Source organism: Scophthalmus maximus, chromosome 2, assembly GCF_022379125.1.
Source record: "Scophthalmus maximus strain ysfricsl-2021 chromosome 2, ASM2237912v1, whole genome shotgun sequence".
Lineage (NCBI taxonomy): Eukaryota > Metazoa > Chordata > Actinopteri > Pleuronectiformes > Scophthalmidae > Scophthalmus > Scophthalmus maximus.
In genome coordinates this window covers 16124991-16147500 of record NC_061516.1, presented here as the reverse complement: position 1 = coordinate 16147500, position 22510 = coordinate 16124991, and the positions used below count along the sequence as shown (strand labels likewise).

The 22510-nt window shown below is 40.2% G+C and overlaps 1 protein-coding gene across 3 annotated transcripts in view; it reads left to right on the top strand.

Annotated features, from left to right (window-relative positions):
- ppp3ca (protein phosphatase 3, catalytic subunit, alpha isozyme) overlaps positions 1-21980 on the top strand; it is a 24805-nt gene extending 2825 nt beyond the window's left edge. For 2 of the 3 annotated variants that reach the window (XM_035626903.2, XM_035626905.2), the window contains exons 2-14: positions 2510-2710; positions 5691-5815; positions 6015-6126; positions 6752-6897; positions 6999-7138; positions 12661-12738; positions 12872-12966; positions 14546-14671; positions 14761-14838; positions 15456-15540; positions 15721-15818; positions 17492-17542; positions 18934-21980. In XM_035626903.2, the coding sequence (XP_035482796.1) occupies positions 2510-2710; positions 5691-5815; positions 6015-6126; positions 6752-6897; positions 6999-7138; positions 12661-12738; positions 12872-12966; positions 14546-14671; positions 14761-14838; positions 15456-15540; positions 15721-15818; positions 17492-17542; positions 18934-19112 (1514 nt within the window). In that variant the 3' untranslated portion in view covers positions 19113-21980. The remainder of the gene's footprint in view (positions 1-2509; positions 2711-5690; positions 5816-6014; positions 6127-6751; positions 6898-6998; positions 7139-12660; positions 12739-12871; positions 12967-14545; positions 14672-14760; positions 14839-15455; positions 15541-15720; positions 15819-17491; positions 17543-18933) is intronic. The other variant, XM_035626904.2, reaches the window with a different exon arrangement.
- The last annotated feature ends 530 nt before the right edge of the window (positions 21981-22510 follow it).

Here is a 22510-nt window from a genome sequence, read left to right as displayed (position 1 = left end):
TTGCACTGAGACACAATACGTCAGCTTTAAACTCAACAGGCCGCAACCTTTACTCGGGCTATCAACAACGCTCATGTTGACATTAATAATTTATCGATGGTTACAATTCGGCACTCCTTTTGTTTAGCAGGATAGATCTGCTTTAATCTACACATACTAGTCACGGTATCAAGTATCATATAAAGCAGATCAGCGTAACATGTATGGAGGGTGTGGGTGAAAAAAGACGCTTGTGATATTATATCAAAAGCTTTGCACTGAAGGTTGTTCATTCACAATCCTGCAAGACACAAAGGTGTACAGTCTGAGCTCCGCAAGGAGTCTCATGCAAAAATTGGACATGTTTACAGTATGAGCATTTTCCAACTGCATCTACGTGAAGCTCCAATGCAAATTGCAGTTTTCCGCGGAGGCACTGGCTGTACTCCAACAGTCAGCTGCTGCTGCTGCTGCTGCTGCTGTTGCCTGGCAACATACAGTATTTCATAGTTCAATTCTGCTTGGCTGCTGAGCAGAAGTCAGCTTTTCATCCCTCCACCATATATCTGTATCGGTGTGCTTGTATATCTGCAGCCGCATTTGTGTGTGCATCTGTGATTTGTGTTGTACAGGTTAATTTGTCGAGTGTCGATTGTGTTTGGTAAATGTGAGGTAAGAGAAGAGTTCCAGTGTGATTTGGGTTTCTGCATCACCTTTAGCTAGTATTTGATATAAAATATTATAGCACCTACACTTGTTTGGTTTTATTTCAACTCAGGGTATAGGTCTGTTAGATGTACGGTACCACATTCCCTTCAGGTCATGGACAAACGCCTTCCAGTTCTGACTGATTCCTCACTTGTCAGTGACGTTATAGCTCATTCCACTCGATTTGATGATAATGATTATCATAATCATAATGATATTTAAGTATTGCAATCAGGAAGTCACTGTACTGTTTATATCAAAGCCAAATAATCAAAGAAGCATCATTGCAAACTCATCAGCGCACGACGACATTAACTCAAAGTTGTGCAGTGACTGTGCTGAGCCCGTGCGAGCTGGTGAAGTGTCAAAGCTCGCGACGCCATCGCAGATACACGGCGCACGCTGTGATAAATGTTAGTCCCATTAAACACACTGGCTGGGGCTCGCCTCATTATCCCAGGAGCAGCAACTTTGAGATTTCTCTAGTCAAGCATTTATTATTAAAGACCGTGTTGGTCATGTTCGGTTAGGCCCGAGCTTTGAGACTCTTCCTTTGTCTCCTCTACACTTGGCAATGCCGAAAGGCCCCCGTTTGCTATCGACTGCACGAAAACTGTCAAACACACCCACACTCCTGAATATGCCGCTGCTGACGGCTTGTGCTATGTGTATTTATGTGTACAGATATTCTAATGACCTGTGCGACTGGACTCGGTCCGACTTGTTTTTCTTATCACATGAATTATTCATGGCTCCGACACTTAGAAAGAGTTTTCTGTGTTAAGCCAGATGATCTGTAGATTAACATCAGTACACGGGGCCTGAAAGCTTGTAGTCACAGCACCACAGAGATCAGCACCAGATCTAATGAATAACCCTTGCTGCCCCTGAAGTAATGATCTGTGGTTGGGTTTGACAGTTTCACAGGCAGCCTCACTGTCCGTAGGTGACTGGTGCGCTTTAATGGCCACGGGCTTTAGCAATCCAGAGAGAGAGTGCTGGGTGAATTGAAGTACTTAGATGTTAGCTGAGTTTTATCCAGCACTCAGAAAATGCTTAACAAGTAACCACTCATCTGTGCTGAAATAAATGTTATTAGACAACATTGTTTTTGTGTGTCAATCTATTTTAGTTACTTCCACAAACTAGTGGAAACAAAATCAGCAGGGATGACAAAATTACCCAATTTTTATTTATAAATATATTGTATTTATTTATAAAATGTGCACAGACACTATAATTCTTGTGACAACCAAGAACTTTTGGAAAAATGTTTTGTTCAACAGTAAATTAAAGGTTTTAGCAGAGTCTGAAACAAAGTGGTCTGCTAAAAGCAAATGGGAGAACAAGTGGTGTTCTGGTGAACCCTTAAATGCATAAAAGTCATTTTGAAAATGTGAAAAAATTGAAAAAGTACACAGAGATCACATGTTTAGCTTATATTTTCTAAATAAAAATACCTGTCTTACTGTATATTTGTGAATAATTCAATGTATTTGTGTTTAATTCAAGTCACCAAATACTCGGTTGTCTCTGTATGTAAAGCAAAGCCATGTTTAATAAAGATGGTTTTCATGCCAAAGATGTACACACTGTCAACAAAGATGGATGCAGCAGCAGCAGCAGCAGCAGCACAGTATTCCCTACAGGCAAAACATGGATGGGGGTTTTTGAAGCAGGATTTCTGCATCAATTCCTTGATAATCGGCTGTTGCACCATTCCTTGACTGATGTCTGCTCATATGCTCTCACCCACGGTGACCAAAACAACCGTGGATTGTGTTCTCGTTGACACTAACAGTAACCTGTGCTCTGTCCCCAGCTGTCCCCTTCCCCCTGAGCCACCGCCTTACCCTGAAGGAAGTGTTCGACTGCGAAGGGAAGCCTCGTGTGGATCTCCTGAAGGCCCACCTCACCAAGGAGGGCCGCGTCGAGGAGGCTGTGGCACTCCGAATCATAGATGAAGGAGCAGCCATCCTGCGGCAGGAGAAAACTATACTGGACATCGAGGCACCGGTTACAGGTATTTAACCTGTCAGAGACATTTACCCGGCCTGTGTCCCGATGCACTAACTAACTAGCTCAGCTGCAGGATGCCACATCTGGAATGATTCAGGATTTCAGCTGAACAGATTTAATATGACAGAGAGCTTCTTGCATTGTTATTATTATTCTTGCATTATTGCCCTTTGTTGGACAGCAGATAGTTGAGACAGGTACTAGAGGGGTACGATCAGATGTGCAACAAAAGTCTGCAGCTGGAATTGAACCAGAACACTGTTTTTAACTCCGCAACACAATCACTGCCATCTTAAAGTAGCATGTTAGCAATTAATTGGTGCAAGTCAAAGTACAAATGAGACTGACACCATGAGGTTTTGTATTTGGTCCCCAACCTCAAGAAGTGGACTAACTTACATTTTTGACCTGATGGTGGCGCTAGATGAAAAACCAGAGGATCATTGAAGTTGTTACAGTTTATCCCGAGGGGGAGATGGATGCCTATAGCAACATTGAATGTGTTTTATAGCAATATTTCACTGGAGAAAGAGTAAAAGAGTAAATAAGAAGACTTTGAGAAAAGATGCGTAGAACGAGGGAGTGACAGGATGATGCAACAAAAAATGAACAAGGCACCTGACTGGAGCACAAGCGAAGATGAGACACAGATGAGAGGAATCTAAATCGATCACATCTGGAAACTGTCACTTTCAGGTAGAATCCTCTTTATCTTGTATTGTGAGTGAAATTGGCAAAGCATTTTCAGAAACACGGGAGCTCTCATCATAAAGGTTTCAAGGGGAAAAAAAACACTGTGTTGCCTCTGGTACCTCATAATACAAATCATCATGTCATCAAATTTCAAATCGGTTGGAGTGATGAAGTGGGACTCATGCTACGCAGCCACAACGTTGATGGTTCGATTCCGTGCAAGGACCTTTGTTGCTGTCAAAGAAATCTCTCTCCCGTGTTTATTGTATGTGTCGCCTGATGCAAATCTGCCTAAAATTATCTTGATAATTGATCCTGTGGTGCCAGACACTTTGGTATCCATGCCTGTCAAAAGAGTAGGCTATGTGAGAGTCATAAAACCCTTAAGCATTTTTTTCTGATCACAGTTGTCATCTTTAAAGTCAAGATGTATTTTTTAATATAGCCCAGTATCAAATCTCAAAATTGTCTTAAGGGGCTTTACAATCTCTGTCGCATACGACACCTTTGTGTTCGTTGATAAATTCTTCAAATCCCCATAACTTTTTTTGCACCATGAGCCATGTGATTTTGGTGCATCATAAGCCCGCACATGTATGTTCTGCTTACTTCAGCCTCATTCAGCTTCACCCAAAATGGTGTGATATCAAATGTACATGTAGTTATGCATGTAATTAGCATCACACCGCCACGATCGTCTTTCTTCGGAGAAAGAGCAAGTGTTTATCTGAAACAAAGGTGACAAACGGAGGGAATGCTCTGTGTCTCGAGGAGAAGTCTCCGGCTCCTCATGCTCGTCTGGCGTCAGGGAAATGGAGGCTTTATGTATTAAGCATGAAATATGGATGATGAAGCGGGCGTTGTGCACGAGCATTTGAGAGTGTGGAGGTCTGTTTTCATATCTTTGTGAGTTGGAGTTGTGTTTGAATGTCTCTGCAGCTACATGTGTGTGTGTGTGTGTGTGTGTGTGTGTGTGTGTGTGTGTGCGTGCGTGGACGAGTGCGTTGCATGCACATGTATGTGTTTGATTGCTTTAGTCACACAAGCAGTCTCCCACTCACATTGCTCTAAGCTTTGAGTGGGCGAAGGCCACTGTAGAGCTGATAGGGGAGACAGAGAAGAGAGGAGATGGAGGATAAGTAGGAGAGAAGGAGACAGAGAAAGATGATAATGAAAAATTGAAGGCAGTGAGGAAATGAGATGTAGGTTGGCACTCCAGAGCAATAGCGTTCTCGACGAAAAAAGGTGCGCGTCTCTCTGGTGGCGTGAGCTTTTTCGAAAACTCTCTGAGGCCTGTGGGGGACTGAGACCTTTCAGCCAAAGACCACAGAGATATGTCAAGACGACTGTGACCTGAGAATGATTTTTTTTATCAATCAAAGTGCTTAAAATACTTGTAGGTGTTATTTAGTGTTTTCAATATCGGCGGTATAGCTGTTATTGTAGCGTAAATATATATTCTTGCTGGAGGAATACGGCAAATATGATGGTTCTGTCTCGTAGCCTTTTCTGTTGCTCTACTGAGTGTTTAGAAATTTGAGAAGAACTCAAGACTTACGGTACTGTTTTATAGTGACAGTGTTAAAAACTGATGTTTTTCCATTGAGTTGTGGGCCAGCTTGTTGCATTCAGTAATCCCAAATGCTAAATGTGTTTATGGTTACAAAACATCTGTATTTCCTTGTATATGATAGTTCATTAATGACAGCGCAATATACATTTACTGCTTAAATATATCTTAGAAGTAGCAACAGCTATCATTACAATAAAGACAATGTATGACCTTTATCAAATACAATAGGTATCGGGAACATGGAGATATATATTCCTCTGCTGCACTCTACTTTACTGTGCCATCAGATCCTGCTGCTATATTCTCTACTGTCTCTCTTGTCTTTGAATATTCAGGATCAATAAATGAAAGGAATAGATCTGATGTTCTCCTTACAAATTCAGGGGTCTCACATGTATGTGAACTCACGCACCATGACTGAAACATGCTTGTTTTTTTGTTTTTTTTGCTTCCTGGTAATATATTTTTGCATCCGTATCAATTTATTCTTGAGTGGGTTGAGAAGCAGCCCACTCAACCCCGTCAACCCGCGATAAGGCTACTGTGATTGATTCCCTGAATCAATGGACCCTGCCAAAATGACCAAATAACAACGGAGGTGTTTTGTCAAGATGGATGATACGCGCAAAGACGCACAAATCCGAAAAGACGCAGCCAAAGATAATCAATGCGATTCTTTGATTCGGCAACGTCTGCTTTTCTTTTGATTGTCTTCCAGTGTGTGGGGACATCCATGGGCAATTCTTTGATCTTATGAAGCTGTTTGAAGTGGGAGGATCACCAGCGACAACGCGGTACCTGTTCCTCGGGGACTACGTTGACCGTGGCTACTTCAGTATTGAGGTAAAACCGTCAGAATAACATCAAACGGCAGTTGAAAACCTAATTATAGAAGTAATAATGCATGAATTTGGCTTTTAATGGATTTAAACATTCATAATTAATACAATGTAATGGGGGAAACAACCAATAAAAAATGTTATACTGATTTTTGCATCTTTGTGCAGGTGATAACATTTTGTGTCTGTGTTTGTTTTGACAGTGTGTTTTATACCTTTGGTCGCTGAAAATCCTCTATCCAAAGACACTATTTTTACTTCGTGGAAATCATGAATGTAGACATTTGACAGAATATTTCACCTTCAAACAAGAATGTGAGTAGCGTTTTTTTTATTCCCCTCTCTCTCTCTCTCTCTCTCTCCCTCTCTCCCTCTCCCCCAGTCTCTCTCAATGTCTCTCTCCTTGCCGTGCTAATGTCATGTGTAGCCCGTGGCCCTTTTTGGGAAAGATTTCAAGTAGTGCACCTGTCTGTGGGGACTGTCACCTTAATTCTGTTTGACAGTACACCAAAAAGTGGGGTGGAATTTAAATAAATATATATATATATATATATATATATATATATATATATATATATATACCTGTGAACAATTGAATCTGTGTAGACAACAGACCACATGCATGTCGCGTTTGCATAAATGTACACAAATGTGAATACATACACAAGCAAAAAAAACAAAACTGAAAACGTGGGAGAAAAATAATTTGTTGTTACAGTTGATAAACGGTGTATTGTTATACATATTACCACCAGGTTTTTGATTGTGCATATTTCACATGATCTACTCGTGTTTGTCTATATCACAGGAACAAAACAAGATTTTCATTATCAGTAACATTATTCTGTGTCTGAGAAACGGTTTCTTACTCTTCCAATGCAGATGTCATGCTATAGGTGAGAACACTGATGCAGCTGATTACGTTTCTGTCTTCTGTCAGGTAAAATCAAGTACTCAGAGCAGGTGTATGACTCATGTATGGATGCATTTGACTGCCTTCCCCTGGCTGCGCTCATGAACCAGCAGTTTCTGTGTGTCCATGGTGGACTCTCACCTGAAATACACACCTTAGATGACATTAAAAAGGTAACGACCCAGTGCCTCACCGCTACCTGCGCTCACTGTGCGTTTGTCGTGTGCGTTGGAGTATGTTATGACCTTACGTTTCCGGTTTCTTGTGCGCTCAGTTGGATCGATTCAAGGAGCCACCGGCGTTTGGGCCCATGTGTGACCTGCTGTGGGCTGATCCTCTAGAAGACTTTGGCAATGAGAAAACCCAGGAATATTTCAGCCACAATACGGTGCGAGGCTGCTCCTACTTCTACAGGTGAGCCGTCTCTGCTCCAAAAAATAACTGCCTAACCTTGAAATCCAAACTTACTGAAGGATGTGGTGCAGTGTTGCTCTCACCCAAGTGCTGATGAGATCTAATTTAATCTTTCAAGAGAATTGGTATAGGGCGAAATTTAACTTTCACAGAGAAGCCTCAGATCTGAACTCTTAACATCAAAAATAACTGCGCAGATTATAAATTATTTATAGAAATCAAACATTTATTGCTACTTGAGCAAAAAAAACCCACAAAGAACAAAACAAACAAGAATTGCACACTTAACAATATATAAATGGAATAACATTGGGGGCAGACTGTGATTAAAGAGACTGATTCAACAAATAATAGATACAAATATTCTTCAAACTTATAGATAAGAGTCTGTGTCTATGAGTATATAGGTCATATCGCCCTGTGTTGAACAACTGTTTGGTGACTCACAGAGGAGATTTTTACTGAAAGGATTAGCTGGGTGAACCTGATGTCAAATAAAAATAGAGGCAGTGAGAGGACGGAATAAAATATAAAAGTTAATAGTGAGGCAAATTGAAATGGGTTTTGTTATACAGCTATTAAATCTCGGCAACAGAGCATGTAAAAGGAGGAGGAGGAGTGTGCGCTGTCCTAATATTGTTGTGCGAAGGAAGAGAGCTGTGGAAGTAGGTGGTGGTGTGGAGATTAGGTGGCAGTTGTGGTGAGAGTTTTCTTAATGAAGGCTCAGAGCGGCACAGACTCCTGCGTGGGAGCCGCAGCCCTGCTCAAATTGCGAAAAGTAAAGTCAGGAAGATTTATTCCTCCACTTAAGGGGAAATTACATCCTGGACCGTGTGTGCAGGAGAACTGCAGTTCAGATTCTCATTCTGGTGTGTCTGCAGGGTGAAGTGGTGCTTGCCTCAACTAACATCATATGAAAAAGTTAAAGTTCAGAAGCTTCACAATTTATTTCAAAATAGGGAAGTTCACCACGTCACTTTGAGACCACGTGACATTTTTACACATTTCAGTCTGTGAACTTTCACTGTGCACATTGCTCTGCATTACTGGTCTCTCGCCTTATCATTTGAATTCGTTTTTTTGCTTTAAGTATTCTTTGTGCTTAAAGGCCATTTGTTCTTGTACCAGAAATTAGCTTGCAAAGACATGAAGCTTGCTCGGGATCACAGACATTTTCGTGTTTATAATTTATCAAGGTCACATTATTTTGGTGCAAAGTTCCACCTCAAGTGAGGACTATCAAATGTGTTGTTGTTGCCTCAAGACTAACTAAACAAGGAACACAAAGTCAACAAGATGGGTTTATTTATTGATAGTAATGGAAATGGGAAAGATGGGTGAGAGGTTGAAGGATTCTTCAGACTGAGTTGCTTCGTGGAGAAGCTTGGGACTGGGAATCCACCGTAGCACCTGGGCACAACGGACCCCCCTCGAAAAAGGAAGAGTAGGTTGGGTTGAAGTGTGGTCCTGCTCCTGAAACTGAAAGCTTCAAATAAATCCAACAAAGTTCATTGTGGTTAGTTGACAAGATGAAGTGAGATTGAAGCGTCTGAAAGTTGATTTTAGAACCATCCTGACGTGAACCAGTGATTTCCCTAAACACATTTTTCTTTGGAACGTGGTCATCAGTACTTAAGTTATTGTCGCTAAAAACAAACAAAACCACATCTGACATGATTGACACAGATGAATAATGATAATAGTGTACTGGTAGAGTTGACAGGAACCCACGGAGAGAATATGATACAGGACAAAGAAGCAGGCGAAGGCTGTGAACTTCCCCTGTCACCAATGTTAAATGGTCAGCAGTAAGAAAGCAACTATTGGCAGTGAGAGAGGAGCTTAGTGAGGATTATTCTGTAGATGTGTGGAGGATGCTGCTTTAGTAGTCATCCATCTCCCCATGGCTTTGTTCTGCCTTCACTCTCAAACTTACCTCTCCATCATTGTGTCTCTTGCTAACTGTACAATGTGTGTGCTGCACAGAGAACCACGCACTCCTGAGGATTTCTGGGAAAAGCATGGAAATGTCTTATATCTGAAACAGAAGTAGATATAACAGGTTCGGGGGGGGGGGGGGGGTTACATTAAAATCCAATCACTGATTTGACTAAGCTACGTATTGACTATGACTGATTGTCGTAATATATGAAATGCTCACGCACCAACACACACTGGTGCATCAGGCAGCTTTATTCGACTCCCTAAACGCGTTCCGTAAAATCAATAAGGAGCCTTTTTCACAAGTAGCCCTGTAATTGCTTGCTCCTCAGAGCTGAGGTGAATGTTTAAGATGGTATGGTAATCAGCATGAGTTTTTGATATACATACTGTATTTGTATGTATATACTGGGGGGAATTAATGTGACGGCCACCAGCCCGGCCGATGGGTTTTCTTAGGGGAAAAGAAGGGGGGAAAAAAACCCTCTCTGAGAGTTTCACACTCGCAGCACAACACTTCCATCTCTCTCGGTGTCGAATTCACTCATACTCACTTGTCAAATTTCTCGCTCGCTCTCACTCTCAGGCTCACGACACATAATTGTGTGTTTTCACAAAGGGGAGAGAAGGAATGTGAGCCGCGGGCAAGCAGTGTCTGTGTGCTGTGTTGCCACGCACTAATCAATAGATACCATTGGAACGGACAGAAAATAGTCAGTGCATAGAGAACGTTTGGGATTCTTATTCTTCTGTTATTACGTGACATTTGTGCCAGTCTACTGTGCACAAGATTGCGAGACAAATAATATTGCTTTGCGGCGATGAGAAAACAAAACCTTATTTCTAAGTCAGACATTAATTGAAGATGTAGTTCTAATAGAGACGGTTATATAACATTTTTTTGAGACCAGCATTTTGCAGTTCTGTTCGGCTGCACCCTCAGTCATGGTGGGAAGAGTTGCATATCCATGTGAGAGTGTAACATAGCTATTTCTGTAATTTATTGGCCACCAAGGGAATGATATAGCCCTTGTGACCTAGATACAGTGTATGAGCATGGCACAGTTTCACCAGGTGCACAGGGCACAGCGGTCTCGTTGTTGTTCTTCCGGCACAAACCTTAAATATTTCAAACACTTCTGAGAGTTTGATGGGTCCATGGACGGCAGAGCCTACAAGGAGGTGCGTGGCAGAAGAGAGGGTTGTTGCTGGGAAGGATGACCTAATAGTGTGTGTTACTGTCGGTTTGGGAAGAACCCATAGTAAGTGATTGGTGTCAAAGTAGCTAGGTGACAAAAAAAAGAATATAAAATTGTTGATACATGATGAATCATCAAAAATCCATTCAGTTCCTCAAATGTCTTTAGTTTATCAACCAAAAGCATGATGATGAATCAAAAGAAAAACAAATTGGTAGATTAAATGATATCAAAAAATAGTCATTGGTTACAGTCCTCGATGTAACATTAGAATATGGCTATATCAAAATGCACTGATATTGCTTGGTCCTCTAGGTTTACAATGTCTAATGGGACTCATGCAATACATATATGTTTTACTGTACTAGTATGCAGAATTGTATGATACAATGTGGAGCCTGAGTTTGAAAATACAGTGAATATGGATAACTGAAAACAGTAATTAGCAGATCTCTGAAGCCCTGCACAGCAACTTCAGAGGACAAACTATTACATAATGAACTGAACTGTTTAACATTGACTCCGTCTGGTGAACAAAAGTCGTGAGGGGGTGTTGACTTGAGGAGCTAATCAACCTATCTATTACCCAACTAATCTTTTTTCTTTTTTCTGCGCCAGGTGAGACGGTGTGAGGGGGAAATAGTTTATGAATTATGTAACACAAATTCCTAGGAATTACATAACAATTGTGGTTAGTTGTACTGAATGGTTCTGATTACTTGTCCCTCCTGTGAGACACAGGTCTGATGTTTTCTGTGCACTTCACCCTCTCTTTGGAAACACAATACGGTTTTACGTCTGCTCCATGGCTATAACAGCTCTGTGTCACATAGGAAGCCATGTGGTCATATTTCTCCATGGAACAGCTCATTGTCCATCTGGCCAGAAAAATATGGAAAACTCCTTTGCGCTGCAGCCAGAGGAACGATAATAATATTTGAGTCTTCAGGAAATGATGCTCTTATAAGCAAGAAAAGAGAGATTATATTACAATTAAATCATTGTTATAAAGCTGGTAGGTGATATTGGTGACTAGTAAGAGACTGTCAGATGTTGCTCATTTGCACATGCAGCTTCTTTTTTTTCAAGATGGAGGCAACAGGTATTGTCATTGGTCACTTTGGAAAAATAATTGTAGCAGTCTGACAATAGGAGCCAAGTCTAAACAACGAGACTTCACTCAAAAGAAAACTTTATTTTACAGTTGCCCTGTCTTTACGCAAATGAGTGTGACAGTTGTATTTAGCAGAACCCAAATGCAGGCAAAGAACAAGGCAGGTAGAGAAGTCCATTGTGTGATATATCAAAATTGTCCACCAAGAAAATCAACATGGGCAGCGGTAGAATCGTGACAAAATGAGAGTTTGAATTCTTAAAAATAACATAAAAGTGAATAGATCTTTACTATCAAAATCTGAGGAAGGCCCAAACACAACAGCATCAACAAAGTAGGATTACTCATAGCAGTAATTCATTATTATTCATCATGACGGACATGAACAGTATGAAGTCGATGTAAGGCGTCAACCACTCAACAACCCAAAAAAGTTTTTTTAATCACTACAAGAAATTCATTATCAAATACTGGTATAGAGATGCAGTTACTGGACATAAGTCAATAACTGGAGCATAAAACGAGAACTCTGCAGACATCACCAAGCAGCAAAAAAACACCTGTCATCTTATTAGGAAGTAAACCCGCTGATGTGAGTTGTCGTCGTGTTCCCAAAAGTTTCCGCAGCGCAGAGAATGAAACTCCACGTTTATCTTGAGGTGCAACTTCACGGCTCACAAAATGACTGATGAACAGATTTGTAAAATTCGGGCAGCAGCAAACAAAAGGATTCAGACAAAAAGTTTGATCCAGTGTTGTTCAACAGCAGCACATCAAATGAATGAGTGGAGCACGTATCGCTTAACCAGACCTTATTGCAAAGCTTGCACCGGATAAACAGTACATATACGCTCAGCCTTATTATGCCACTTAATTATACTTAATTGTCTGTTCACATGCTTCGCTGCCTTGCAGGCACATTTCTTGTGCGGTTAGAGCTCGGGGTAGGAAGATGTGGCTGCCGCTTACTGGGTTAGTTTGTTTCTTACTGCATCAGGTAGCTGGTGGACTGGTTTTTCACAGCCTTGCATCATTTTCAGAAAGTCCTTCATAAAAGCATTTATGCGTGATAGATCTTTGTTGTTTCAATTTTTAGTAAGTAAAACTCAAGACAGCAACTTGCTGCTTAAAATGGTAAATGTCTGCTGTTCAAATTCTGTCACGTTATGGTAAGATTGTTTTCTTAAATCAGTCGATTTGCACTCTGTCGTTCTCTGTTGCATTTTCAGTGTCGTCGCTATAACCATTTTTTTCTCCCTCTTTTCCAGTTATCCAGCTGTATGTGAGTTCCTACAGAGCAATAACCTATTATCAATTATCCGAGCACATGAAGCACAAGATGCAGGGTATGTTATCTCTACAACACGCATAAAAAGATACACATACCCGCGGCAACAGAAATAGAAACGTATTTACATATATAACAACGAGCTTTGTCTTTCTTCTGTCTGCCTTAACCTCCACCTGACCGCCGTGAAGTTACCGGATGTACCGCAAAAGTCAGACGACTGGATTTCCATCCCTCATTACCATCTTCTCAGCGCCAAACTACCTGGATGTTTACAACAACAAAGGTCAGAAAATCACTTTGTTCATTTTATAACTGCTGTTTGCATCTCTGTCATATTTTCGGCGCAGAATCACAGCGAAGCTGAAAGGAATTATTCCTGTTGAAAAAGTATGTACGGATCATATGTGTGATATCAAAGGCTACGTAAAGGCACCAGTCAGACGGGTCTCTTATTTACTGTCGAAATAAATGTTACAACAGTAAACACGAGGCCTGTGTTGGGAAAGAGAGGTGCCCAAATTATATCTTCGTAACGTCTGCACTACTGGCCTTTAAATATGACCTGGGTTCAATCATTTTTTTTTTTTTAAAAACTTTAAATACAGGCACAAAATAATATATGATAAACATCTGATAGAATGACCAGCGTGGGCTCCTCTGACTTTTTTAGGAAATGGTTTTACAGCACGAACTGGAGTGCATGAGTTAAGGCGAGTGCATATAGCTTGTTAGCAGGCATTGAAATGCATCAGGGAGCCCTGGTTTGTTTGTGTTCTCAGACCTGTGTCTTGGTTGCCATGGGCTATGGGAGATGGGGAGTGTGGGAGGGACTGTCTGCATCGCTGACTATCTGCATGTGGCTTTATCCCTCTTGATGTAACGGTGTCAGCAATCCCTGGCCTCAGTTAGGCCATCTGGTGGTTGAACGTCTCATTTTTCTGCCCTCGCACTGCACGTACACAAGGGGGCTCTTTGTACAAAAATTATAATATCTTTAACATTACCAAACATAAAAAAAAAACACTCAACCCTTTATGAAACACTTGCGCATATGTCTATGACTGCGTGCAGTTAATAGATCCGGCACATTGCTCGCTGAAAAACAAAGTGACAATTTGTGAATTGTGCAGTCGCCCGTTGCTCTGAATGTTCCTTATTATGTAAGTTTAGATCTGTGTGCCTCATTTTACCTTTCTGTTCAGCCAATGTCATGAAAAAAACAACACATCCGATTTCAGTAAACATTTCTAACAGTAGCATAATAATGATAATATGTAGCGGATGACAAATAAAAAAATGTACTTGCTTTGCCGTCCAACTCTAGACAACATATACATTAAAACTGACGTATCTGTTTAATGATCAATACCAGCCTATAAAATCGTCCGACCAATGTATCAACTCTGATTCATTTGAGTATTATTGCCTCTGTATGTCAATGTGCCAATAAAGAATTGATGCTTTGCAACCCTATATCTCATATTATGTATAGGCACTGCTGCCAATATACAGTATATCATAACGTGTACTCTTTGGTATTGTGTTTGTCTTGAAGAAATGCATTATTCATCTCAACATCTTTGTACTTTATAATATTTTCCTTTGGCTCTCTAGAGCTTCTTATCTTTGTCTTTATCAGACACAACTATGAGGCACTGGATCACTAAATCTAGATGGATTAACTACTTTTATTAAAATATTTTATTATTGTACTATATATGTTAATTTTTTCATGTAAGAAGCTGTTTGTGAGCTAAATGAAGTATGCAATAAGTCAGTAACTACATCACCAGGCTGTGAAACACTGAGAGATTTGAGAGGAAATGTTTAATCTACCGTCTCACCATCTGCCTCCCCAACAGCTGCTGTACTGAAGTATGAAAATAATGTCATGAACATCCGACAGTTCAACTGCTCACCCCATCCCTACTGGCTGCCCAACTTCATGGATGTGTTCACCTGGTCTCTGCCGTTTGTTGGAGAGAAAGGTATGAAGCGTTTTCATCCTAATCTGTCACCTCTCCGGTTTACCGCTCAGTGACTTTGACTCTTTGCTTCTCTCTTATTTCTTCCCCAGTCACTGAGATGCTGGTGAACGTGCTGAGCATCTGCTCCGATGATGAACTCATGAATGATGAAGATGAGATCTTTGATGGTGAGAAGTCTTATAATTAACTATTTAATAATTGATTATTTATTTATATCATCACAAGTTCACTTCAGACTGCACCAACCAAACTAAGCTCCTTCATGAAATGAGATCTGCACACTTGAACTGTTCACATCTCAACTATTCACACTTAGCATTCAGGGCTTCCTGTGCTTGTGCCAAATCAGTTTGAAGGTTTGACATCTTTTCCTCACCAAGAGGCGTTGGCAGAGAATCTCTTTTTCATGTGCTCATACAAAGGCATCACATTTGAATACTGGCTTAAATTCAGTGTCCTTACAATGCATTTTAATGTTAATTATTTGAAGCTGGAACGGTAGCTCGTAGTCCATCAGTAAACTAAAGATTTGTACTTAATTGCGTTGTTGAGTCATGTGGGAACATAATAAGAGTGTCTAATGCATTACAAGGTCCCATAGTCCCATAGTATAGTATAATTATTATCATATTAGCCTAATCTTCAAGAAACACATACAATCTGATTTTATGCATCTTATTTTTATGATAATTTCATCCATCATGAATCCCAATATCTTATGATTACAGCTTCAATTGTATTATAGAAGCATACACTGACAGTATTTATTAATATTTCTTTGCAGCCAATGCAGCTGCAGCACGCAAGGAGGTGATCAAAAACAAGATCCGCGCTATTGGGAAAATGGCCAAAATGTTCTCAGTTCTCAGGTAGACTTTATGTTTGTATGTCAGCATATTTTTCAAATTCTGAATCTGTATTTGGTTTTACGTGTGTCGTGTGTACACTGTGTTGTCATAGTGCGGGGCGTAAAGGGTATTTTTCCAGTTTGATCCGGGTTCAGCAAAGTTTTCTGTCCCGATTGTGTGTCTCTGCTGTGTTTCCTACAGAGAGGAGAGTGAAAATGTGTTGACGCTTAAGGGCCTGACGCCCACTGGCATGCTGCCGAGCGGGGTTCTCTCTGGAGGCAGACAGACACTGCAGAGCGGTGAGCACAAGGCTCGGCATAAGCCTTTCCTCGATCATCTACTCCATCGTTTTTTTTTCATTTCTTCATCACCATGCTCAGTTCTCAAATCGATCTTACCTCTTTCCTTCTCTTTCTCCTCCTTGGCCTTTAATGTAGAGCTGCCAGCAAGCGTTGTGTCTTGTCTTATTTATAAATGCTCTAATCACATTTAGGCTATCACAGAAGAACCTTAAGTCACAGAATGGACCAAAAGGTTGTTTGTTTTTCAGTATTTCTGTCTACAGTAACATATTAGAGCAGTCACATGATATAGTGTAACTCTTGCATCACAATGTTTATGACTGTAGCATGTTGCAACCCACGTGACGTCCCCCATTGGTTTGTGAACTGCAGTTTTGAAGGCCAGGGCCATCTTGGTTTTTTGAAACCAGAAGTAACCATATTCGGAGCAGTGGGGGATGAGCCTGACTGCGATCTCGTCCACTGTGCGTCCACCTACACCTGCGACCTGCACCCATTGTTATAGCTGTTGATCACACAGTTTCCACAGCCCAATGCTTATCATGCTTCACCATCTATTTTTCTTTAAATGGGAGCATAATGCACAAAATGAACACCCTATTGTATTGAAGAAGACTTTGAAACTAGCGATTAAGACCATAAACTCCTCAGGAAAATGTTTACTGACGTTATAAATCAGTCAATTTCAGATAGACTTCTATTCAAAATGTTCTCTTTGCAACCAGAGGAGGTGCCCTCTGCTGGTCATTCAAGAGACCGCAGTGGCTTCACTTCCCGGAGCCTGTGCCCACGTCCATTTTTGGTTACTGTCTATGGCTGCTACTGCTGTATCACAGATCCCATCATAGTACCAGACAGCAACGATACAAATATGAAAACAACACCCACACCATCATAGCCCTTGACTTACCAAATTGTTACCAATCAAGTTTGTTTGCAAACATTTGTCTACTTACACATCCAGCAGACACAGAAACAACACGTGAATCCAATTGGAGTCCTATTTCTCACTCCCTCAAGTCTATTATTCGCTCACTTTTTAGTCGCTGCTTGTTCGATCAACTCTTGGAAAAAACGTCGGCCTCTCTTTAGTTCGGTGGTTGCTGTATTCTCTTCACCAGTCCTTTTCTACCTCCGCACCGCAGCAGTTGACATGAGCTGCGTCCAGCTAAAAGCTTCCAAGAGCAGATAAGTTCAGTGTTGATTCACCATGAGACCGGCGGGACAAGCACTCACAAAGACCCTCAAAACCTAGGTGAAATCCAGTGATAGCCAGAGCATCCATGTTGTAGACACTATTATTTTTACTCTGAGTTTTGAAATCCTGAAATCCTTTTAGACAATCCAGTGCAAAGACAGAAGAGTTAATTTCTGTTCTCTTACCTAAAGTCAACTATTACTCTTTCCTTCTCAATGTCTCTCTCTCTCTCTCTCTCTCTCTCTCTCTCTCTCTCTCTGTGGATATAATTCTTCATATGACTTTTTCCAAACCCATGTCAACATTAATTCTCTAAGCATTAATGCACGGCGCTCCTCTGAGTTTGGCTTTGTTGCCAGTGAACATGTGTATCTCTCATCTAGCCCGAAAACAAGCCGCCTTTACGCCGGGGCTGCATTTGACATTTGCATGGCTTTGTTAGGAGTAACCTGCTCCCCTCCTCCCCCCTCAGCCACCATCGAAGCCATTGAAGCCATCGAGCCGAATGATGAGGACAGTGAAGGTAAATCTGTGCTCCTCCTCCCACCCGTCAGGAACGTGTCGTAAGAGTTTTTTGCTGCAGAGGCCACCTGCCACCGAGCTCACACAATAATAATTCAATCAACATTTTTGTTTATGGCTGGCGCTTTACTTTGCAGAAATAAGAAAATCAAACTAAATGATTGGATTTTAAATTTGTCAGCTCCATTCAGAGCTGATGATGGCACTTTTTAAAAGGCTGTGAATTTAAAGGAGATAGATGGTTAGTTGTAACATAGGCCACCGTATGCACAGTGATGACTTTTAAAAAATCATTCCAATATCTGCATGAGTGGTGAAGAGAAAAAAACCCCACTTCCAGTTGACAGTATTTGAAGGGTGGGAAGCTGGTGAGGCAACGTGATCGTGTCATTGTTTGATCACATGGCCGTGAGAAAAATGAAAATAAAAAAGGAATGGCTTTTTAAGGCAAGAAGGCAGATTCATAATAAATTAAAATGCTGCAAAGTCAAGTGCTGTTAAGAGATGCATGACTAAAAAAACTTCATTGTTTGGGATTTGGCTTGTTAAATGGCCTCCATCTGGTTCTAAAATGCGTTGCATGCACAAGAACAAGAAACAGAGCGGAGCATCGACATGAAATATGCATCTTGAAGCCTCAGCTCCTTGTGATATGTCTGAGGTAATCATTGCTCACTAACCAAGAAGCTTCACTGCACAGCAATCTACAGCAACCATCACCATCACAGATACATACTAATATTCATTTACATTTATGTTTTATTTGAAATATAAGTAGAGTGGAAAACATCGGCATTGATTGTTTTTGTAAAATTAGGGTTAAAGTTGAATTTTCGCTGTCAAATGTGTTGGGATAATTTAGTTGTATCAAGTTACAACTAGATACTGAATGTGTTTCTAGAGGTACATGTAAGGTGAGGAATTTCTATATGTGAAAAACACAGGGGTTTTAGTTGATCGCCATGCTGGCCTGTCAATGTTGTTTATGGAAAATATTTTTTGTGTGTAGAATCTTTGAAATGTTGAATTCCGACATTTACTGTATTCTTGAGTTTCTTGTGACTAACGTCAACTGCAGAGATAAATGAGCAGGTAGTATGTGATCCTATGCAAATGAAAACCAAAAATATGACATTTTAAAGCATCACAATATATATTTAATACGTAATATTATTTTAGTAGTATCTGTCACTAAAATGTGTGCCTTTGTTCCAAATTTAGACTGATCCATTTAACTTAAGTCTGTATTTGTTGTAATGCCTCAGAAATTCCCACAGTAGCTGCAATTGATATTTTAAGAGAAATGAACAAAATGAGACGATATCAGGAATTTTATCAGATTGTGCCATTGCACGGCAACCCTCATGCTTTTCATGTGTTCTCTCTTCTCAGCTATCCGCGGCTTCTCCCCCCAGCACAAGATTGCCAGCTTCGAGGAGGCCAAGGGCCTGGACCGCATCAACGAGCGCATGCCACCTCGCAAGGTCGGGGTGAACCATGTGGGTCAATCCATGGGGAAGATGAATATGTCAGAGGCAAACGGCACGGATGACAACAGCAACGTCCAGTGATGTGCTGTCTGAGCCTTAGAACTGTGCCGCTGTCGCGCTGTGCAGCAAGACATTGCCCAATCGGGAATTCAGGCCTCAGATCATAGAAATCAACCAGGCCCACAGACAGAGCATGAAATCTGCAGCAAATCTTAAATGGGCAAAAGGGTCATTTTTTTCGTGACAGTGTCATCGCACAGTTGGGGGAGGGGGGAGCAACGGGTTCACAGCAGAGGGCAGGGGTAAGGAGAGGACAGCAGGCTGCAGCCTGACTGAAAAAGTGTGATTTAAAGTAGTCTCTGCCTGTCGTTCCCTTTGCCAGTTCAATTACAGACTGAATCGTCGGGGGGCTGTGTTGTTCTGAGCGCTGACAAATGTCTGCTCCTTCATTACAGGGCCAGAAAGAGGACATCATTTCAGTATCCATGCCACACAAATCATTTTACTATTTTGTAAAGTGTTTATTATGAATCACTCACAAATTCACTTCTGAGGAAAATAATCTTGTTTACCTTCATGTTTTGCTAGTATTAACGAGGCACACCATTTTATGAGAATGAAAGCAAAAAAAGAAGAAAGAAATCACTCTGTATACCTCTTCAAACTTCCAGTGCAATCTTACCAGTGGACTTGGATTTATTGATTTACCTTTGTGTAAGATCCCAACATCTTGTGAGGGAAAGAGGACAGGGTGCTATTGTTTGCTCACAGCTCAGCCTGAACCACCAAAGCCACTGAAGTCTGAGATCAAACTCCACCTTGGGTATGTCTCAGCACTCTCTTGTACTACTCCTTTCCTCGCCTCCCTCATTATCAGTCATCTCCTAGCTAGACGTAACTTGGAGGGGATGAGGGGAGAAAGGGAGGGGGCGGAAGGAGTACTTGTAAAAATTTGGATCCAATGCTTACTCTAGGTACCTCAGCGTCAAAGATTATACTCTTGAGAAAATGTCCTCTAAATGAACACACCATCCCAAATGAAGATGCAACTTCATCTACGTCTATAGATGAATCTCAGAGGGTTATATTTTTATCCAGACCATCCACAAAGTCATTTTCTTCTTTCTCCACTAATTGTTTTAGCCTCTCACAAAAGAGAAGCATGGAATTTGATCGAGCTGTACCTCTAAAAAAAAGAGAAAAAAATGCAATTCACTTTCTGGAAAGTATATACCCGAGCATCCTCCAACTGAAGGAGGCTTTGAGCCGCTGTGACTGGCAACAAAGCGGCATTAACGCCTACTTCTGGACCGCAGGGGAAAAGAGATTTTGAACTCTGGGACATCCTCTGCTGTTACACACTACCTGATTATTACTCACCTGCTTGTTGCTAAAGAGAATGTTAAAGAATATCTGCAGTCACTCAAGTGTACATTTTTCGCCTTTTGAGGGTTTTTGGTTTTTTTGCACTTTTTGCCGAGCTACAAATTCAAGAGATTTCATGCCTAAGAGCTTCACAAAGTACCATATCAGAGTGAGAAGGAAATTCTTCAAATTTGTGATTGCATACAATTGAAATATGTTATTGTTTGAGGAGTATTTAATTACCACACATCTTTGTGTCATTTGGAATAAGCAGGCGTGGATACATCCTTGCATTTGTTGAATGGATTTGAAGAGTGTATCCACACTAAAATTTAGTTTATTAATGCTACTTAATATAAATATCATTTCTTTTTCACTAGAAATAACCTTATACTAAGTTAAAGTAAGGAGATAGAATCAAAGCACAGTGTTGACCGGACATGTGGCTCATGAATTCAACCATATTGCATTTAAGTGTGTCAATCAACTTTTCTAAGCTAATCTAATGTTACTCTGGAGAAACAGGCTGAGGAAAATTACCCACACTGTGATTCAAATATCCAAACATAAATTAACATGTCCACATATTATTTCAAAATCTAAAGTCAGGTAAGATCCTAAAATGCCATGTTGCACTGAATGGGTGTTTTTGACTGAGAGAAAAAGAGTAAAGATACTTATGTTAAACAGGAAGCATTCTTTCAAAGTAAGTAGTTTGGGGAAAGTTGTTGGCAGTGAAACCCTAACCTCGAGCAACACACACTTATCACATGAATTTCAAAAAATTTCCTTTCATACATCAATATTTTTTTACCTTATATTCCATCTTTCTATTTAATGATAAAGGTATGTGATAAAGGATGGACAAATGGTTTTTAACACAGCATCTATGGTACGGAACGCATCAATGCATGCAATTAAGTTCCTAATTGTTATGTGAGATTATAATTGTGATAGTTGTGTTTCGAATAGTAAACTTGAATTAATTTATTTTTAATATTATATTTGTTGTTTAATTTGTCTTGTTTTACAAATTTTATAAATAGGCTTCCTTTTATCGTTCTGTCCATTTTTAATCATTCTGTTATTTATTACCACTGCTTTTAATTTTTATATTGATTTATTGTATGCAGAGACATGAAGCCTTGTGTTTATTTATTTTTTTCGGTTGTACTGATGTACAGAAATGTTCAATAGTGTGAATGAATATAATCTCAGTGAAAAGCAACTTTCAGGCTGCCAAAGCATGATAGCATGGTTTTCAGATGTAAATGAATTGGACACAAAGAAAATCATGTGTCGCACTTACATTTAACAGGAAACATTGTACTCTGGTTATATTTACTGCTGATATTATTATTGTTACAATTTAGCTTATGGTTATTTTCCTTCCTCTGTTTCTGGTTCTTGTTTGGTATAAATGCATATTTCAGCAAACAAATATAATGGATTTTATCTTGCATCATTTTTCTATTATCTATGGAAATATGTTTTGGCATTTGACTTCCTAAACAATACACACATTGTAAGCATGCCCTATGGGACAAATCACATTTTTTTACTCTTGAATAAAATATGCATGAATAAAAATGTGTTGCATAGTTTCCTGCTCACTGGTGGAAGTATTAATGGATAGATAGATAGATAGATAGATAGATAGATAGATAGACGGATAGATGGATGGATGGATAGGTAGATAGATTGACAGATAGTTTGATAGCCTGATAGATAGATAGATGGAAAGTTAAATTTATTGATTGATAGATAGATAGATAGATAGATAGATAAGATAGATTCCACACCGGTGTGTTCATGTTTAATCTAGGTCACTCTACATGGACACCAACTGACCATTAAAACTTAAATCCATATTACAAATTAAATGTTAGCAAATTAAATTGATATTCAATTGCAATGTAAATGTATTGTACATGTAAACTTGTACCATAAATCAAACGCTCCACCGTGTTTAACTCTGCAACTGGAGTACTGACATGTTCGCAGACTTCATGATCTGCTGAACCAGCTCCAAAAACGTATTTTTCTGATTACACATAGATCACTGGAGTTAAGTCCCTCCTCCGGAAATGACGTCGCCCCGTCTCGGTGTCCGC